At 40.8% G+C, this 21,896-nt stretch overlaps 2 protein-coding genes across 2 annotated transcripts in view; one reads left to right on the forward strand and one right to left on the reverse strand.

Annotated features, from left to right (window-relative positions):
• The window catches only part of LOC147253477 (uncharacterized), a 79,161-nt gene that overhangs the window by 10,331 nt on the left and 46,934 nt on the right, over window positions 1-21,896 (forward strand). The window lies entirely within an intron of this gene.
• twist1b (twist family bHLH transcription factor 1b) lies at window positions 8,382-9,509 on the reverse strand. The gene is made up of 2 exons (XM_086217258.1): window positions 8,828-9,509; window positions 8,382-8,676 (listed from the first exon to the last, which is right to left on the reverse strand). The coding sequence occupies exon 1, from the start codon at window positions 9,357-9,359 to the stop codon at window positions 8,853-8,855; it is 507 nt and encodes a 168-aa protein (XP_086073384.1). The 5' UTR covers window positions 9,360-9,509; the 3' UTR covers window positions 8,382-8,676; window positions 8,828-8,852.

Genomic DNA, 21,896 nt, shown 5'->3' on the forward strand with positions numbered 1-21,896 from the left:
TTAACATCGCAAAACACTCGTTACTTCATTTCTGATAACAGTGCAGGGCTTAATTGTAACATGAGCAAGTTGTATAGGACAATGAGTTAGCAAGGTCATATTTTATAAGCCAATGTTGCTTGTCGCTATTCTAATATTATTGATGGCCATTGCAACATTAGCCTGCTTATTCTAAAATGACTCGTTTATTCTAATGTTCGCCTATGTGTGGCTATTCTAACGTTAGCCTGATTCTGACTACTCTGTTACTTGTCGCTATTCTAGCCTTCACCTACTTGTGGCTATTCAACGTTACTTACAGCTACTTTAAAAATTACTTGTTTTTGCCAAAGTTCAGGCTCCTTGCAGCTGTTCTGTCCTTACGACCATTCAAATTTTACCTGTGGCTACAGTAAACATGTGTGGCTCTAGTAACTTCCATCCATCCATCCATCCATCCATCTTCTATACCACTTATCCCTTAAGGGTTGCGGGGGTCAATCCCAGCTGACATTGGGTGAGAGGCGGGGTTCACCCTGGATGGATCCATTGTAGGGCCACCAGGATCAATTAGGGGCTCGGTATCTTGCTCAAGGATACTTCAACATGGTTACCGAGCGAAGTGAGGATCGATCCAGCGACCTTTCGGTTGCTAGACAGCCACTCTACCCCTGAGCCATGCTGCACCCTCACATTAATCTACTTGTTTGAAAATTTAGTTCACTCTAGCCTGCCTTCTTGTAACTACTCCAGCATTAGCCCACTTATGGCTATACTACTGTGACTTGTAGCTATTTTAGGGTTAGCCTCCTAGTGTCCATTCTAGCGTTTTGCAGCTATTCCTGCCTGCTAGCAGCTATTCTAATGTTCCCTATTCTGTTACCTCTGGCTATTTTCAAGTCACTAACAGCTCTTCTAATGTTACATCTAGCCACTGCATTAGAATGGAAAAACAAACCCTGAACAAACGCCACTTAACATTATGTGAATTAAAGACATTTTCCGTCACGTTGATCAGCAATACTGGTTATTTAACAATGAAGACAACATCTATCAAATTACATCTTATGCTATCGATTTAATGGAGCAACTCTTCGTGTTTAAATGATAAGAATTCATTTGAGGCCCAGATGTTATCAGACTGTCAAGTGTGGCTGAATGAAGGGTCTTAAGTGGTGTTGCTCTGCCAGGGGTCAGCGAGAGCTGCGAATCAAAGGGGGAGCCAGAGGTTGACCAAACACACTGCTCTCCCTCTGCCCTCATGTAAAACTATCTGCCAAACACCAGTGGTCCTCTTTGAACTTGATTTAGCACTGAGGTCACAAACAGCTAGTCCTCTATTGTGCAGGATGAAAGCAGCACCCTGATGACATGGAGATAAGATGACGTTTATGTTGTCTAACACTAACATTATCAGCTGGTTCTAAACGGGGTCTCCCGCAGGAAACACAGTATGAACAAGTCGCTATTATGAATGTTTATCCATAGACAAAACTTGCAGTTCTTCACTTTTATGACCAGGGAAGAATTTGCTGCATTTGATTCCCAAATTTATGTATTTACACTAATATCAGTTATACTACCTATAATTTTTGTGTAATTGTACAGTGAGGCCAGTTAACTCCACCTTTCCTCTCATCATTTACTGAATTACCAAGCGATACAAAGGTTAGTGGATCAGAATTACAGCAGAGAATATCAGATAAATGAGCGTGTTTAAAAGAACCCACTTGATTTTGCTCATGTTTCTGATGCGGCTCTTGAAGTCACTGGAGGAAGTGGCTCCTTCTGTCTGTGCATTGAAGGGTCCTGACACAGTGCCCCTGCTTGGATGTGAGGAAATACAGAAATACACACACACACACACACACACACACACACACACACACACACACACACACACACACACACACACACACACACACAAGTCAGAACAAGGTGATTAACAGCACATAGCCTCTAAAACTGATTGTGATCGCCATGTAGTGACTTTCACTGCTGTCAGACTTCTGGATAATCCTTGTTTCGTTAAAATCAAGTTGTATTTTAGCACAACAGTCTACAGCTGAAGTGCCCTGAGATGTTTTTGGTACCGATATCATTGAAATCAAATCGACTAAAAAGAATTTGTTTGACGACACACAACAGATTATAGACATCATTATTGACAGCTCAAGCACATCGTTTCCTGTCGGTTTATCAAAGGGTTTAAGGTTGCACTCAAAATATTCGTGAAATCTAAAAAAAAAAAAAAAGTAAAGTCATTACAGCTTTTTTTCTGAACATTTCTCAACATAACTTAAGAATAAACAGTTCTCTGGGTTAATTACTTTAAAATTTACGAAGCTCTTGTCTCTTCCAGTGTGACGGGAAGAAAGGGGCTGATGACTTGGCATCATACGATCTTGATTCCAGACAATTTTTCAATGGTAGATTATTTACATCGGTCTTTCATGTAGCACTTTCAAATTGTGAAGGGCTTATGTGTTTTTTCATTTCCCTTTTGACCAGGTGGAAATAAAAGCAAAGCCTGTATGACAGCTAGGTTGTTGCTGGGATGGTCAGAGAAAGCGCCTGCCACGAATTCCCTTAAGTGGATAAGAGTCGAGTGTTTGAGGTGTAGGAGGAATAAGGAGATCATTGTAACTCTAATAACACAACAGTTATCAGCGTGACATTAGGGGTCCTGGTATTCAGTATTGGTGGGCCACCAGGTTAATGAAGGCAATGGGATTAATACCCGGGGAGTGGAGCGCCCTCGGGGACGCTGTGTCATTAGAGTCTGATTAACCTCTACAACAGGACTGCATGCTTCGGTCTGTGTCTCAATAAAGGCACAAATTGTCTCCTACTTTTATTCGCGCCAGGAAATGTGACAGGAGGTTTTACATATCCTTTCATCATCATGCAGTGGCAATGGAAGTGTGATATTTTATAGATTTTACAGCATGTTAGTACAATTTAGATGTGAGCTGCAGATTCCAAAATGAGTGAAACACTCATTAAATAGTTCACATTGTACAGAGAGGTATTCTTTTACCCTCTTCCCTCAGAAAATAAGCTTTTGTATTTCAGACTGGGGGTGCAGTCGTATCTGTATTATATATATGTGTGTATATATATGTATTATGTATATGTATGATATATATGTATATATAATATATATATATATATGTATTATATATATATGTGTGTGTGTGTGTGTGTGTGTGTATATATACACACACACACACACACACACACTCGGTCTTGATTGAACATAAACAGGAATGTTTGAAATCACTGCGCTGGACTAAAACTGCTCTCCACTTCATCTGTGTGTTTATACTTCCTGTGAGAGGCCCTCTATTTATGGACAACTGAAGAACACAAATAATCATCGCCCTTGCGTGAAAAATCTGCTTTATTATCTGCAAAGCTTTGCAATGTCTTTGTGTACGCTCACGCTGCCTCCTTGATTGCCTGTTTATTATTACAGCTTCTCTACTTCGCCAATGGGGATCTGGCCAATTCAAAAAGGTGCCAAGCCTTTTTTTTCCAGCCTCTTCCTGTCTGTGACATCATTGTGTATTCCCCTAAAACACACTGATCCGTGTCTTGTCTGCAGCCTGGGTGGCACACATCACACACAACAAGGGTTAAACACAAGGTGCACATATTTTGACTGTGTCCTTCGTATCTAAGGACATTTTTAGGAACTGGATGCAATCGGCTCGCATGCCTGTATCATGGCGTCACTCTTTATAACCAGTGCTCCTTTCCCCTGTGATGAAATGCTGACCTGTTATGCCTTCACATTTCCAGTTGAAAACTGTAATTTGCCAATTTAAACATGGTGTGTGTCCACAAGCCTTCAACTAGATTTAAACAAGCATCTAATTAACATTTTCTCATATAGCCAAAGGCATACAATCCCCTCTATTGTGTCCGCTTTAATCCAAATATCTCCAAAAATTTGAACTCTGACATAAATCATTTCCTTCTAAAGCCCATACAGCTTTCCAGGCAAGAAAGAAGAGAAAAAATCCAACTTGCTTTAAAGAAAGGATCTCAAGGTTCTGGAAAAAGGATAAATACAGCTGTTTGATTTTACTTGAGCAGCAATCAGCAAATCAACAAGTAGAACTTTGACGCAATAATTTTTCCAAATATTTTATAAGTCAAATCATGAACCCTGTCATTCCAGCGACTGGTTTGTTCTCGTTTGTTTACATAAATCAAGTAAGCGCACCACAGGTTTCCATGAAATGTAAACTTCAAATGGTGCTGAACCTGCACAGAAATGTGTTTGGCACAAACCTCTGCACATGGACTCCTAATGCATTTTTGTAGTTTTGGACTGAACATTCAAGTTGAAGTTGTATGGAACATGGAAAAATGATACGATGCACTCAGACAAATAGGGTGAAGTCTTTTTCAAAGCTAGAAAAGCCAGTAATCTCCAATCAAAAAAAGACATTGACTTGTTAAACTGTTTTTTTTTCTTCTAGATTTCATCGCCAAATGAGATTATCACTTGTTAGTTCTTCAGCAAGTAGACAATTTGGTCTTGTTACATTTTTTTGAAGCGCAGCTCAAATTCAGACACACACACACACACACACACACACACACCTGAGTTTGCACATAAAAAGAATCAAGCTTCTCATGCTAACATTTTCACAAAAAACACATGCTTTATAACATGTAGCACACTTATTTGTAGCTCCAGAAATCTACTACTACTGCTGTACACACACACACACACACACACACACACTTTTCCCTGTCAAACTGAATATTTGAATAGCTAATTACAAAACTGTGCAAATAAGTGCCTTCTTCCTTCGCATAATGCTCCACTGTTGTAAAAGGAAATTTCAATTAATTAGCTTTCATGATGATGTCATACTTCGTTTTTCGAAGACGCCTCCCCACCTACTGCAGCGATGAGCAGCAATCTCAAGTCCATTCTGTCTGTTTGTATCAAAATTATATAACAAAACTCATCCTCAAAATTCATTTTTTCCAGCCACATCCGAGGTGTTGAGTTCAGCTTCTGCAATCACAGATGACACTCACGCACAAGTTTCCAGATTGCACTTGAATTCAAGTTTTTCTTCTTGAGTCGTTTGAAGTCGCTGGAGTAGAATGCGGCTGCCTCGGACTTGATTTAAGATGATTATATTGACAGCGACTGATCGACTTCTCACATGTGCATGAAATCAAACGTCCCCTCAATAAAGAACCGCATCATAGTTGTTAATGCATTCAAATAATCAGCAGGTCCATGCAGGAGGCACTGAGGCAGTCTGTTTCTGTTTAGCATCTCCTCAAGATGCAGTCATGTGCTCTCATCTCGTCTCCATGCAGCTCAATTACTCCTGCATTTAATACTCGCTTTCATCATTAGAGACAAAGATGAAAGTGTGTGTGTGGGCCCGAGGACAAAGTTTTCATTTCCAACCAGAAGAGTTCTTGACTTTCACAGAGACCTAAAGTGGAAAACTCGGAGTATCAGCTAGCAGTAAAGTTTGCACCTGCTCTTTCCTGATGGACTCCAAAAACTTGATTATGTTACCACAGTTTGAAGTATAGATTTTTTTGAAAAGAATCCTTCTGTTTAACTTTCACATAAATGATTCGGTTCACGTTAATGAAATATATATATTATATATATATATAATATATTTAGCAACAAACAACACAATACAAAAAATATAACGTTTTACAATTGGGAAGGAAAATTTAAATTGATTTAATTAAAAAATGAAAATTAAAATCATTTATATTGAAAAACAATAACAAAAAGCTATTTAAAAAAAAAACAACAACAACAACCAATCCGCCATTGTAATTTATTTACCGAACCCGTGATGCCTCACCTGCTGCTGACGCACCTGAAAGACCTGCCGAGGTTCGTTGCAAAAGAAAAATACAACTTCTGGAACCGGTACAGATACAAACTGTAAATTAAGTTCATTATTATTATTGTTAGAGTATTTGTATAATCTGAAATATTATAATGTTGCGTTTTATTAAAATCTCCCATCATCATCAAAGTTAGAGATCATTCGTCTGTTGTCTTTAGCCGCACTGAGAATTCAGTGGAAACTTGTTATCAGATAATAAAGGAATGAAGTCTGTTGCGCTCAGACAGCAGACGGTAGATTACAGTTCTTTTACTTTAATATCGTCCATGTCAGGTCTGCCGGGGTTTGTGAGTCCCGCTTTCATTTTCTCTCTCTCTCTCTCCCCAAATATGTGGATGATGAATTCTCGTCTAGATACTCCCCTCTTCTGAGCCTCCTCCTTCCCCCCAAACACACACACACACACACACACACACACACACACACACACACACACACACACACACACACACACACACGCACGCACGAACTGCGCTTCCATAAGAAAAAAAACCAAAACAAACCTTTGAGTGCAGTAGGCCGCTTTCGTGTTTGACGCTTTTTTAAAAAAACCCATCCTGATCGTCGCACATCGTCTCCAAACCCAGATTCTATCAGCAACTTCACATTTCACACAGACACACGAGTGAGTTACAACAGTTCTGTCAGCCTACCTCCCCCCCACCCGCCGCACTCCTCTCAGCGCGGTCAGCTAAGGTCCATAACAAGAACTGCAGATGATCCTTCTTTCCTTTTCTTTTTTTAAAATCCATTTTGTCGACCCTCCGTGGATGTTGGTGAAGGCAGGACTCGGTGTTCATCTAAAGCTCGGAGCTCTGCAGAGCAACTCTGCACGGCGAGACTCTGCACAGTCTGAACATCTGCTCACTTCACGTGACGTTTTTTTTTTAAAAATACTAACATCTGTTCTAAATAGGTTTCATTCTGTGCCTCTGCATCGTGTCAATTGCCAACTCCTCTCTTCTGAAAAAAAGAAGGGAAAGGAAATTTATTTAAGGCAAATCCATTGAGAGCTGACTTGGAAAGAGTTTCTAAAAGGGAAAAAAAAAGAAGCAAGTTTTTCTTATGATATAGGCCCTGAAGGTCACGAGGACGGACTGTGTGTTCATCTGACTTTATAAGTGGAAAAAAAAACCCGATATGTTAAAGTAGACCTGGGTGTTTGTGAAGCAACAGGTCCGGGATACCTTCATGGCCTCCTTAAATCTCACGGACATCTGGGAATTCCATACATGCCTCGCAGGCCAATTACACACCTTCAAACGGACAGTGAGAAAAACTTCCCCAGATCACCGAGATCAGTCACGAGCCGATGACAAGGTGAGAGATTTATTCAGTGACGGTGATCGAGAAGATCGTCCAAGCTTCCACACTACCGCCAAAATAACCCGCTGTATTTATTAGTCTTTTTTTTAATTTTTAAATACATGGATTTTTGGATCTTCAAAATTAGCAGGAGATCGTTTATGATGTCACCGGTAAAATCAACCAATTAGATTTCATGATCAGTTTTGGTAAAATGCTAGAGAAGTGAAAAGCAATGCTTTTAAATTTATGATTTATTTCTTTTAAAGCACCTCTGCATTCAAGCATCTGGAAGGAAGAAGCAGTATTGACTTAACCCCAGCGTAATTTATTTAATTGTAGTTTCTGTCAACAATCCAGAAATAGAGACTTCTGTGTGTGTGTGTGTGTGTGTGTGTGTTATTAAAAAGAATTTAAACTGTAGTGACATGAGTGACTTTACCTTCTACATGTGAGATTTACAACATATCAACACTTCCTTGAAAAATTGAACTTTTAAAAGAATTGAGGGGATTTTTCCTGCTTTTTTGGACCAGTGACAATGAAAACAGTTTCACCACAGCCAATAATAAGTCCGAATGTTTTCCCAAGTGACTCATGACAGTGGAAGCTTTTGTCATTAAATCTGATATGCATGATCTTGGTAAACACATGCAACCTTTTAATTTTCATTCCAATCCTGTATATTTTTCTAGCATATTCCATTTTATGTACATTTATTTGTCGATTTTTTTTTTTACAATAGATTTTAATAAAATATAAATCAAGACAAAGGAAAATGATTCATGTTTCTTTAATGAAAAAAATATATACAAACATTTACAAAAAAATGATAATAAAAATAGGAATGTATTTGCATTTCTGACACAGGAACTTTTTCCTCCACGTTACACGTTTCACCAATAAATAAATAAATGTATTCTGAAAATATTTTTTTTTTTGCACAGGTTCGATCCACAATGTCAGTCTATGATGTGACACACACACACACACGCACGCACGCACGCACACACACACATACACACACACACACACACACACACACACACACACACGCACGCACGCACACACACACACACACACACACACACACACACACACACACACACACACACACACACACACACACACACGAGAAGTCTGCTTCGATGCACTTTGACCTTGGCAGAAATAAGTCCAAAGGCATGAATTAAAATATTATTTTAATAATAATAATAATAATAATAATAATAAAAACGAACCGTGATATTTTCAACATTCGTCGTCAACAACAGAAAAAACAAGTGTGTGTGTGTGTTTGTGCGTGCGTGCTTGTGTGTGTGTGTGTGTGTGTGTGTGTGTGTGTGTGAGTGAGGAGGGGGTTAACACACGGTGATCCCCAGAACCTCTGTAGTCTTCAGTTTTAAATAGTGATCCATGTATCCAGCATTGGACTCCAGATTTGTCCCGTCAGAATGTGATAAGTAGAATCAGCAGTCACCTGTGGGTCAGAGGATCATCAGTAAACTGCACAAAAGCAAACATTCAAACAGAAAGACCGCATTCGTAGGATTATTTAGGCTGCATCGGGATTTGACTGCAATCGCATCCTGCCTGTTATTTTTCCAGGGCTCACGCAGTGCCTCGCATACCATTGTGGGCATATTTCTCCAGATGCTAGTGAGATGTTGACATGGACCAAGCGCCCTCCATCCTCCACACGGAGAAGGCGTAGCTCAGCCTCTCATGAGCCACATAACTACAACTTGACATCTTGGAGTCCAGCTCGTCGCTCTGCAACACCTGGCACAGGAAGTCGATGTACCTCGCTGCCAGTTTGAGGGTCTGTATTTTGCTGAGTTTGTCCGAGGGTAAAGTTGGGATTATTTTCCGTAAGGCTGCGAACGCCTCGTTGAGCGACTGGGTCCTCTGGCGCTCCCGGACGTTGGCCATGACCCGCTGCGACTGGAGCTCCTCGAAAGACTGGGGGCTGCTGCTGCTGGACTTCTTCCCTCTTTTCCCAGGGGTCGGGCTATCTGAGTCCTCCCCGTTTTTCCTACTCGGTCTCCTCTTCCTCCCACATCTCTTCGGCTGTCTGTCCAGCTCCCCCTCGCTGTTGCTCAAGCTGTCCACAGGAGAGACAGGGCAGCTACCCGACTCGTCCCCCAGATTCTCCTCGGACATCTCCACTCGGGTAAATGGCGGCCAGAACGAAGTCCAAAATGTATCCCCCTCTCATCAAGTCAAAGAATTAGTCCACCTGTACGTGTCTCTGGCGCTGGAGACACAAAAGTATCCATAGATGGGCCTCTAGGAGGACAAGTCTTTTCTGATACTTGAGAAACTTAGCCAGTTCTTATAGGCTGTCAACTTTTTCGGGAAGGACGTGATTGGTCGAGAGGATGAGTGACGTAGGCGAGGGGGTGGGCTCATTCGAGGAACTCTCAAAAAAACGTTCTTCTCATCAGAGCTGGAAAAGATATCCACATTATTATCAGAGATGGAAGAAGTACACCGCTCCTATACTGAAGTAAAAGCAGTAATACCCGCATGAAATAGTACTCTGGTAAAATCGAGTCTCCAAATTCTACTTGAGTAAAGGTAGAAATGCTTACATTTCAAAGTAATCCAGAAAAAGTCTCCATTCAAGTTTATGGAGTCAATGTATAGAAGTACACATCACCTTTACTGATGTAAAAGCAGAAATACCTGCATAAAATACTACTCTGGTAAAAGTCTCCATTCAGTATCATTAAGTAAAAGTAAAGTGCATAGCTCTTTACTGAGGTAAAAGTAGAAATACCCACATCCTGTGGAAAAAAAGTCTCCTTTCAGGACTCTTATTGAGTAAAAGTAAAAAAGTACACAGCTCCTATACTTGGCTAATATTAGAAATATCCAGATTACATATTACACTGGTAAAAGTGAGCCTCCAAAATTCTACTTGACTAAAAGTACAGCTGTATACTGCACCTTTACTTGAGTAAAAGTAGATTTTCCCAGACAAATAGTACCCCGGTAAAAGCAAGTCTCTAGTCAGCATCATACAAGAGTACTCATTCTTCATGTTTTTTGTGTATTCCAGTACTTGCCAGTGTTTAATAAAAGCTCCCCTCCCACCTCTAAATATTATGTTAAAGTGGTTAAAGTTGGGAGGCTTCAAATTTAAAAGTGTAATTGTCAGGTTTTGCAGTGTTTATCTCTACAAAATACTTCAAAGTAACTGATGGGTAAGACAAATGCAGTGCAGTAAAAAGAACATTTACTTTGAAATTTTGTGAAGTATAAGTACAAAGTCTCCCTAAACTGCACATACTCAAGAATGATACAGATACTTGACAATGTACTGAAGCACACTAGTTGAGTAAATATACTTAGTAACTTTCCACCTCTGATCATTACACTACTTTTACAAAAGCAACCAAACGGTTAAACATTTGCATCATTTGAGGTGACGTAAACACAAGCACGCATGAACCAAAAGGAAGTGAAAGGAAAGTCACATTGAAGAACAAAGCAAATCAAGTTCCCCGAATCTCTGAGAACTGAAAGTATCTTTTTACCTTCTTTTTTAGTAATACATATTAAATGCCTATTGTCACGTCACTGCTGCTCTATAAGTGCGACTCATTGCTCTGCACACTGACACGCAGTCTATTATGCAACCATGGCGATCAAACCCACATGGCGCTTGGATTTATGTTTCCATAGTCTGACTTAAACGGAGTCAGATCAGAGAACTTTCATTATGCAACATGTGATCCCAGTTTGACAGTTCTGACATGCAGCCAGTAATGCAGTTTTTTTTTTCTGGAAAAGCTGCCGCATGCTTTTATTGTATTCCCCACAAGAGGGCATGTTTTTCATTGTTCGAACCCTAAAAGTGTTGTAAATCATACTATGTGTCTTTGTTGGAGTATGAAACAATACAAGAAGTGACTGAAGTATCTGAGGTGCCTGTGTGTGTCCCTCACAGCTGAGTAGAAGGAAGCTTTGTGTGTGTAAGGCCCTCTGGTATTTACTAGAATGGTGATACAATATCCATCTTGTTTAGTGGAGGATTACTTTGTTTAGGTTGAGAAGGTTGTGGTCCACAGGAGCAGCATCTGGTTCAGGAAACAGGGGGCAGCTGAGGTCAGAGGTCACAACACCAGCAAACATCCATTTACATCTTGGTGGAGGCCCTGAGAGTGAGGTATTGTTCCAGGGGAGACCTCAGGGTACCAACAACACACAGAGTTGTTTAAGAGTGATTTGTTTCTATTTAATTGTTGAAGCAGTTGGTCAGTCAGTCAGATTGTAACCGAGGAGATGTGTTAGAAAAGTTACCCCTGCAAAATGAATAAGAAAAAAACCTGATTATAACAGAAATATTGAGGAAGAATGAAAAAGAAAAACAGCATCTTGGAGAGCAGCTGAGAGAGGTTTATCAAGGTGAGTGTACCTGACCGGGGGCCCTCTCCATGGTCCTGAACCCAGCACCTCTTTAACGGCCTGACACTAAAGGTAAAAAGTATGCGTTGAAAACCATAGCACAGTAGCAGAGAATTTTGGTGTGATTTGTTGACGTGGGACTGTTGTCGGGCACGGGATTGAAGGAGAATTACCACGTATCTTATGTCTAATCACTGCGAGATTCACGGTACTAGATGTGATGCTTCCGAACTTGTTAAATAAGATGTGCTTGCATGCTAGCAGAACCTCACATCACCAGAGTCGTAAGTGAACCGCATTATGATTCGCAGGTTAGCATAGGGAGCTAGCATGGCGCAGCACCTACACTCATTGAGCTTCCTGCCACATAAATCTCTCTGCATTTCCCTGTATATATGCAGATTATGTAAGTGGTGGCATCCTCATGCTGCATGCTGAACATGCATCTGAGACAACCAAAGCAATTTTATCCACCGTTTTCCAGCTACAACAGTAATGACAGAATAGGCTACGTTAGATGCTACGGTGTTAGCATGTGCTGACATTTATTTGTAATAACTGTCACAGCCAGGAGATGGAGACAAAAGTACGTTTCTATTGCTTTAAGTACCTAAATTCCTTTTCTCTACATATCGGTGGAGTTTTATATTACTACGTCTTTTACAATTGTGATGAAATAGTGAAAATAAATAGACACTTGTACACCAGAAGACCCCCATCGCAACACAATGCGAAAGTATTCAGAGCCACTCGACATTTATATTTCTTGGCGGGCTGTTCTGTAGAGTTCAGCTCTTTGCTGCTGAAGTGACTCTGAGAAAACACAGCTGCTTCTCAGTAATATGATGTCATCACAGGACATCTCCTCCGGTGTTGATCTTTAATGAAGATAATGCCTTCATCAGTCACTTAGAGTTAGGACCGGCTGATTACAAATACATGAAGAGGAGATAAAGAGTTTTTGTTGTTGGGACTTACCCAGTATTGCTGCCAGTTTGGTCAGGAATGGTGCCCGAAGGAGAACTTTGTCTTTATCGGTGAGCAGTGAGTGGCTGTTATTATAATTGTATGTGCATAGTACTGGCTCATGCAACTTGACACACCAGTCATGAGTGACCCGAGAGCGTCATTAAGCACCCCTCCCAGAGGTCACATCAAGGCAGACACAACTCAGGCTCTCACTTACTGAGCCCGAGCCAGAACCACATCCACAGAGACCTGTCTATTTTCTCTGCTCCAGCCATGGAAGGCTGTGTTTCTCTATCAGCCTACTCATATCTATTGAAATAACAAACCACAGTCCCCCGCATGTACGAGGCTCCCACAGTTGACAGTGATATTCATGTTCACTCCATTAAAGCTGTAACCGCAATGAGTCCAATGCCAGCTCGCCAAGATGGATCAGCTGCACGGCATGAGAAAAGACAGGAGCCAGTTCTTCAAAGAAAAGTTCCAGATAGCTTCTAATCAACCATCGGGACTAACAAGGTCAAACAGCGCCGTTGGATGACAGCATTTTTCCGCAGCAATAATCTCAAAAAGCGCCATTCTGTGGAGAAATCCAGACATCATATCAGGAGAGGAGGGGGCCGGGTGTTCTGATAACAGCGCTCCTGTGTTGGTGAGAGAGGATTTGGGGTGTTGAATTGGGAGGTGAGGATGAAAACAGCTCTTTATAAGCTGTCTGGACACATAGGAGCCAGGAGTCCTGAACGTAGCTGTAAAAGAAAGCCTTTGAAAGCAGGGTGCTTTGATGTTGCACGCTCTAATCCTGGTTGGAACACAATTAAACTTTGAGAAAACTGAGTAAAGCATGCCCATTCCAGCAGGCAAGCACTCATTTTTATAGACTGAAAGGCGCTGATATTGTCCATGAGTTGATGCACGTGTGTCCGTAATAAATGTTCTGTTAAATCTATTTATGTCATCCTAATGACTCTGTGGGATGTCAGACAGCTCTACCGCACAATGACACCTTATTAGCCACTAAGAACCAACAAACCTCCAGTATGTTTTCACAGCTTGGAAGCTCAGGGTGATGTTGAACTGAACTGGCACACACGTGCACACACATGCACGCACACACAAAATAAATAGTTAAAAAAAAGAAAAAAAAGATTCACTGGCTGAACAACACACACCCAGAAACAAATCTTGGGGTATCACTTGATTTATGCTTTAAATCATCGTCTGTCCTCACATTTTTCAAGCATAAATTGATTATTAACCATGGCAAGGGAACAAAGTAGCTAAAACGTGAACCTCAACACCACGGAGCCATGCCTTCACTGGCATCCAGCAGACCACACACACACATTCAGCAGGCTGCGGCTGCATGGAGACCAGCGCAGTGACCCATGCAATGAAAATGTCTGTTCAGAGAGGTACAGTAGCTGTGTCATATATTGGCTGGAAAGGCACTATTGTAAGTTTATAGAGTCGTGTCTTTGTATGATGGGAAAAGTGCAGAAACGTACTCAATCACCAAATTGTAGCCACTCAAAGCATACTCATAAAATTATAAAGCTTTTTTTTTATGACGATTGTGATGTATATGTCAATCTGGTTGATTCAAATTTTAGACGAGAAAAAAAAAAAATCCTCAGCGCTGTGTTCGTCAGCTGAGACCCACAAAGACCAGCTAAATGCTTAACTTAGCTCAGCACAGCGAATGTTCGTGGATGGAAATTGCTCACGTGTCAGCATAACTTTGTTTAATCATCAAATATTTACAGTTCTGGTTTGTCAGAGATTATTCCTCAGCTTGAGAAGTCAGCCATGATAGCAGTCGCTGTTATAGTCATTCAAAAAAGTTTTGTCTTCTCGGCTGAAGTTACGGTTTTGAGCTGCTGTGTGAAATTACTGCACCCAGTAAGTGAAGTAGTTTCAAATATGTGTCTGATTCAGAAATGACAATTTCCTGTAATTTTACATTGTTATTTCATAGAGACTGTTGTAGTAAGCTATAGGTAGGTAAGCTAACACTCTTCATCCTCTGCCAGTCATTGCGCTAATTTAACTAGCAGTCATCTGGTCTCCGAGGTTCTCAGCTCCCTAATCCACACACAGGAATCTATCTTCTCGTCTGGTTCTGGAGAGGATGAACAAGAAGCAGATTTCCCTAAGAGTTGTTGTGTTTCTTTGAATGAAGTTCTACTATGTAGATTGAGTAAAGTTTTGTGATCTTGTCTTTGTTCAAAAACAAAATCATTCTTTACCATCAATTTGACATTTCATTCAAATCACTACAAATAAACCCAAACAAAAAATGCAAAATGCAAAAACCATCTGCATGGATAACATTTTGGCTGTATGCGTTGAAGTTTTTCTACTTTGGATTTCTGCCAGTGCTCTAACACAATGGTGTTTTGTTTGTGGTGCTTACAACTCTGAAAAATAACATTCATGAAAATCAACAGCCGTGTGTCTTTAAAATGAGGGGAAAAAATGCCCCGGTTACTCTTGACAATCCACAGGCTTTGCTGTCAACAGCTTTTACTGGATCTTTCTTTTTTTGCTGATGAAATATTCACAGGGAAAGTGCAAGAAAAAAAAAAAAAAGCATTTCAGATCAGATACAGTTCATTCGGATATAAATGCCTACAACTGAAAGTCAACAGGTTCGAAAAACGTGTCACTTCCCCGACATTTTTGGACCGTGGAGTGCTATGCAGAAGATAATCTGACCCCTCTGACAGAAATTTACAGCTCTTCAGACAAAAGGCAACTCATTGCTCTGCATAAAACTATGTATCCCTGCAGAGCACTTACAGTAAATGATGGCATCTGCATCCGGAATGAGGTATTTTTTTTAAGAGCACACCCACATCTAAAAGTGCTTTGCAGGTGCATGCTGGGTAACAATCTGAAATAAAGGAAAACCAGTTAATTGTTATACATATTGCAGTAATTTTCCCATGAGATAGTTCTTTTACTTTGAGCTAAAAAGAATAACACACGTTTGGGGAGGATGTCATCAGTCATGTTGGCAATATAACTTTTGGAAAGAAAATCTAACTGTTGGGATAATGGCAGCAGTGTGTTGATCTTCATCTGTGGTTTGAACCTTTGCAGGGCACATGTTGGAAAGCAGCGCCATGTCACGTAGACTTACGCAAGTGATGAGTATAATGTCAGTGGTCCCGTGTGGTTCTTCTTTCTGACCACAAGTGCAGCGAAGAGTCCCTCCACCGTCCACGTTAATAAGGACTGTGTGAGGAGAGAGAAGAGGTCAAACAGAGTGCTCCAGCTGCGTATGAGGATGAATAGCGTACAGGGGGATGATGGGCAGAGGTGTGGGGGCGGGGTGCGAGGACCTGGGGAGTGATCAGGACAGAGGAGGGTCTCCATTCCTTCGCCAAAAACAACACAGGAGCAGCGAGGAGGATCATGCTGACTTGCTTATATTAGCTTATAGAATTTTGGCATTCCGCATTCCTCCTATCAGAGCTTAAGACTCAAGTCAGCAATCACATCCCACAATCAACGTAGACACTCAAACGACCGACTTTAACCGATGTGAGGTTGTAACGACACCAACGCTTCTCTGAACTGCAGCTGCGCTCCCATCTCCTCCAGATTTCAGCTCACCTCTGCTCCTCCCAGTGTGTCGGTTAGAAGCGACCTCCTCCTCCTCCTCCTTAAGTCAGTCCAATCTGTCAGGACACAATAGGCTACCTCTCCAGCTATGTTGTTGTTGGAATAGGAACCTCTCAGTCTTGCTTCTTCTCCCTCTTGGTTGACAGAAATTAGCCGAGATGACACTCTCTGATGGATTTATCCCTCAGCTGACTGGAAGTTTTTGCACTTGGGGTTTTTATTAACTTTTATTCATCAATGAGGAAGTGGTGTGATCTGAGCTGGAGATGCTTTCAAGATGTAAAAAATTATTGAGTCTGAATATTTCCAGATAAAACACTCTAAGCCCTAAGAGATCTGTAGCTCCTGGAGTTTGTTTTGTAAAAGTTGGCTGATTTCTTTCTAAAAATGATGGGTGCTGGACATCCTCTCCTTCAGGGCTGGCCTGATGGAGTCAAGGTGAATTGATTGAACCTCAGACAGTCAGGCATTACTTGTGAGGTGTGGAGACCTGCACAAGCTCTCAAGAATGTGTCTGAATGGTCAAAACAAGCAGCAGCGGTTGTAATGAAAGAATTATACTTCCACATTCTTCAATCAAGATGAACTTTCGGCCCCTGGTGTGTTCAGACTGGGGCCTGAATTAAAGCTTCAAGCAGCGACAAACGGGCCCAAGCTACCGTATAATAGGTTAATGTACATCATGTGAAGACGACGTGTAATTTTGGTGTTTGTTGCATCAGGCCTGCTTCCTGTAACTACTAGATGAAGCTGTGACTTAAATTCAGCTTGTAGGTACCTTCTAAATTGCCCCCCTTGCCGCGGTAAAACCAATCAACATAAACTCTTCACAGTAACCCATAACGAAACTCTTCGTGTTTCTGAGCAAATCTGAAATTATTCCGGTTGATCCACGAAGAGGAGAACTTCAGTGTGTAAAAACCCCCAAAACAAACCTGTCTAATATGCTGTTACTACCAGGTATGGCTATTAGCTATGGCTAATCTGCCCCAAAATATAATGTGTTCTTCATTGGCCCATACTGCACCCCTCCACCATGTTTGCTACAAGTCCGCCCTGTAGATGTGGCCTCATCCTGCTGAGGGACAAATAACCAGAGAAAACACTGACCACTTAAGCGAAGGAAAAATCTAAGAGTTGAGCACGCACGGCATGTTTTTACTATTATAGATAATGTCATAAGAATAAAACTGATTAGAGCTCCAATAGTGAAGCGCAATCCTTAACATCCTTGTATCTCATTCCCAGCCCTCCTCCATCTGGTTTTTGAATTACTGTTGAACTGGGAGTGTCACGGTTGGTACATCAGACCTGTCAGCAGTCATGCTCGCCGCACATCCCCCACACCATTAAGCTACACTTGACGGAACTTTTTAGTGCAACGATAGGATGTGATCACATCAACTAAAATAAACCCACCTTCTAACACGGGGAGTCTGAGAATTACCTTCATTCCACTGACAGTAAAGTAACCTCTGTAAAACCGGGATTTTGTTGTGGTTTGAGGCGTAAATGCCGGTGTTTATCAGAAAATACTGTGTGCTCTGTTTTTTCTTTTATTTTTATCGCTGCCATGATGAACTCTGTAAGGTTGGGTGATGGAAAAAGTGACAGTAAGAGTAAAGTGAGGTGTCCAAGGATGTGAATGGTGATTACTCACAAAGCCGCTTCGAATGCTGCCAAACACTTCAGGTTGTTTTTTTTCCCTCTGAGTCATTTGGTTAGCGAGCCTCCTCCTTCACAGCGGTGGTCATAGGAAGAGGCTCCAAGCAGGCGGTTAGTCAGAAGAAAGGCACTGAATGCCAGGCAACTGACACCTTGTAACACCACAAATATTTTGTTCCAAAAACTGTAGAACTACAAGCCATTACTGGATTACAAAATTATAGCAGTCTCTCTCCATTTTCTATGACATGAATTTGCAGACGGGAGCAAAAAAAACAAGAATTCAAACAACTGCGTGGATTTATTTAAGTTATGCAAAGCAGTTTTTCTGCCATACTGTGCATTAGTATTCATGCAAATCTGATTCACCAGGCGGATACACACAGAGTGCTGCAGGGATGACGCATCTTTTTGTGGGCCAACTCAGAAGTTATCATCGCACGCATTCCCTCAACCTAATGGAATCTTTACAGAGGATATTTGGATTGCTGCAGAAAATGTATAAACTCTGAGCGTGACAAACATTTATGACACACAAATGTCCAATTTGATAAGATAATCTTGACAAATTAACACCATTTTCATGCTTTTTTTTCCAACAGTTGTTGGAAATACAAAGTTAACATTCGGCCATGAAAAAAAACAATTGGACATGTGACTCAGCCACAGCGAGCATCACGCTTCTTCTGTTTTTGCGTGATGACCTTTAATGTCCTTGACAACCTCCGCATCATCCTTTAGCCATTTGTCCGGATATAAAAAACACATAAAATATTAACACACAAAAAACTCGAAACTTCAAAAGCGTGATTGTTCCCGCTGTGTTTTTAACTGTCTTAAGTTTGTGTGAGTCATGCACCATATTTCAGGCATTTCACTGATAACCCATTTAAGAAGTAAACCACAGACTTTGAGACGAGGGAACTGGATGTTCAACAATACTAACATATATCAGGTTTTTAGATTCAGTACTGCGCCAAACTATTATTCTACTCTTTTGTTAACATTTCCAGAGAGGACAGTTTGGGATGTAAAATTTACTTTTTAGAGTGGGAAATGGCGAAAAACTATTTTTAACAGTTTGACTCCTCGAGACCCCATTTTAACATGATGCCAGAATGTAGAAAAATGCATCATTTTTCATAAAGTGACACATTTTAAGGAGGAAGACACGCATGCTCCATGACCCTCCATGATAGCGAGAGCAGCTGGATCCTTCTGAGCAGTTAACATCATCAGCAGTTTATCAGCTGATCTGAATCTCTGTCTGCCTCTCTGATATCTGTGGTGTTTAACAAACATTCCACTGACAGTTCTGTCATTTAACCTCCATCTTAACTGTCGAACTTCAGTGGTTTCAGCGGCGTGCGAATGACAGTTCTGCTGCTCAAACATTTCAATCAAACCTCGCTGTGTTCATTTTCATTCAAATAAAAGTCACTTGACTTTTTACTGAGGAAATATTACATGGTCTTGTCAGAGATGCATGTTCTCAACATTAAATCCTTCGCTGAGTGACTAAAACACAGATGATAAATGAAGTGCAGCAATAGAAACTGTATACATGTGGGCCCCCCCCCCACTCACACACACACCACCCCCTGGCTTTTCTAATTACTGATCTTTCTCTGCTTTCACATCATCTATTACTAAATTATTGGGGTGCAATCTGAAAAGGCTGGATGGATTGTGTGTGTGTGTGTGTGTGTGTGTGTGTGTGTGTGTGTGTGTGTGTGTGTGTGTGCGCGTGTGCGCGCGCGCGCTAGGAGTCACCACCATTACCTCTGCAGCGTGCATAAATCACCAGACTAATAAATTGAAAGCTAAATGACTTCTTGCCCTCAACATATATCATGGAGGCAAACCAAATGAAGCCTTCTATACCCAGGGGGACAGAGGAATGCTTCTGTTCATAACTGTGATTTGTGGATTGCTCTGGTAGTTGCTGGCCACGGAAACCACTGTTGCACTGTTTGGAACTTGCATGTTTGGGATATATTTGTATGAGCATATGTTAATCAGTATTTGAAATACTCAAATATTAACACCAGTGGCTACTTTCCTTGTGTACATTTACTATTTTCTCAACAATTCAAGCATGAAGGCGATAACGTGTACTTATCAAAATCCCCTGTTCCATCAAAACTCATGAAACCGTGATGATAAAAAGATCTAAGTGTTGTGTAAAAGCCACCAAGAGACCATGATTATGTTAATATTTACTCACTGAGTTTTAACACAACTGGCAGCTGTGGACATCAATACAATGGCGCCCTCCACTGGACAGAATAACCGATGCCTTATGATCGATTCTGACCTGCTCTGCAAATTAATCTTGGTACAAGAGACAGTTTGTGAGGTTTTGTGTCCTAAAGATCATTATTAATTACATTTTGAGCATAATATGATGAAACTGCAATTAATGAAGCATCTTAATGATGTAAAAATTTTACGATAACAATCTGAAAAATCTATTACCACTGATGTATTGAAGAAAGAACATGGGGGGGGGGGTTAAATCTGCTGCAGATAATATGCACGAAACATGTTGAACACACGGCCTCTTCCACTCACTGCTTGAATCTTAACGCTGAAGTTGACGGAGTTTCTTCACAGATTAGATCAGTTTTCAGTGGCATTATATTTCAACGTGCATTTTTTTTTTAAGATCATATTCACCGGCCTGGAGGTTTTTGTGTTGGCAGGAGCATCAGTGACAAGTGTTGATGTGTCATTAGCGGTGCGTGCTGACATGGATGTGTGAGCCAAACGCAACGGCAATCTGGAGAAGACGAGGACGTGAACTCATTCTCGGTGACACTCTGGTTTAGACATCAAGCGAGAACAAACATTCACTTTTGTTTAAAGAAACTTTACTGAAAGGCAGAACATGTGGTAACAGGAGCGTTATCACCTCTTCTCTTGTGTTCCCCAGGGTCGGTATTTCCTTGTTTATAGTTAATAATTCAAAGCAGGAAAGTAATCCAATTTAAAGCCATTGTACGATACACAATATTCTTGACGTGCAATAAAGTCCAAACACTATGTAGCACATGTAAATGATGTCATCTGGCATCATACCACTGTGGATTGTTGAACAAATGCCTGGATTAAGAAGATGTAGATCGCACCCGAAAATACGGTTGAGGGTTTGTAAATTGACATTATTTCTTTGTAGCTGCTTGACAGGGTTGCTATTAGTTTCCAGCTAAATATACATGGCTGGATTTTTCCGAGTTCTGGGGTCACAAAAAAGTGATGCAGGAGGGAAAATGTGTTATTTGTGTGAGTTTAAGACATTCTATATGCTAAAAAAAAGAAAAGAAAAAAATTGAGTATAGACCTGGTGGCAAACTCAGTAAAGAGTGGAGAGATGGAGAGATTGAAAGATTAAAAACCACCAAATACACCGGATTAAATTTCTCTCCTTTTTTGTGTTTGCTTCTGTTTAGGTGTAGTTATCCAGATATTCTGCCTAACATGCTGTTCCTCCATTCAGAATTTTAAAATATTATATTATTTTCCTTCATTCAGAGCAGGAAGAGGAGGTAAGATAAAACTCAGATCCTGAATTGGTTTTTGAATCATGTGACTATACTCGCCTGTCTCACCTCACACTGATCATCTGAGCAACCATTTTAACTTGCCCTATACGGTCAGTCCATAATTTAAATTTCAGATCTCCTAACTGAGGGACACGTCTTTTCTTCCACTGAGCAGCACTTTGTGCGTGTTTCGGTCACATGCTCATGCTGCACACTGACTGCACAAAAATGTACTTTTAATTCAGTAGATAATGTAAAGTAGATGGCAGGAGGTTGTATATTTCCTGTCAGATCAAAAAAACAATGTAAACGCTCTGACATGCAACTACATTCATCCTAATAATCTGCTGCTTGCTGCACTCAGACGCTGCTGCTATAAAAGGCTCCCAAAACAAAAGTAGTCACATTTGATTAGTCGCACAGTTTAACGCCTCGCTGCCTCTGAAAGACAGAGACCTAATAAGGCATTTTTAAATCT

The sequence above is a fragment of the Aulostomus chinensis genome, chromosome 11, assembly GCF_037954235.1.
Source record: "Aulostomus chinensis isolate RoL2024-O1b breed Wild chromosome 11, RoL_Achi_v1.0, whole genome shotgun sequence".
NCBI classification, from domain to species: Eukaryota; Metazoa; Chordata; class Actinopteri; order Syngnathiformes; family Aulostomidae; genus Aulostomus; species Aulostomus chinensis.

Bases quoted from the DNA above. Each gene is read 5' to 3' on its own strand.
- twist1b (XM_086217258.1), bottom strand. From the start codon at position 9,359: ATGTCCGAGGAGAATCTGGGGGACGAGTCGGGTAGCTGCCCTGTCTCT.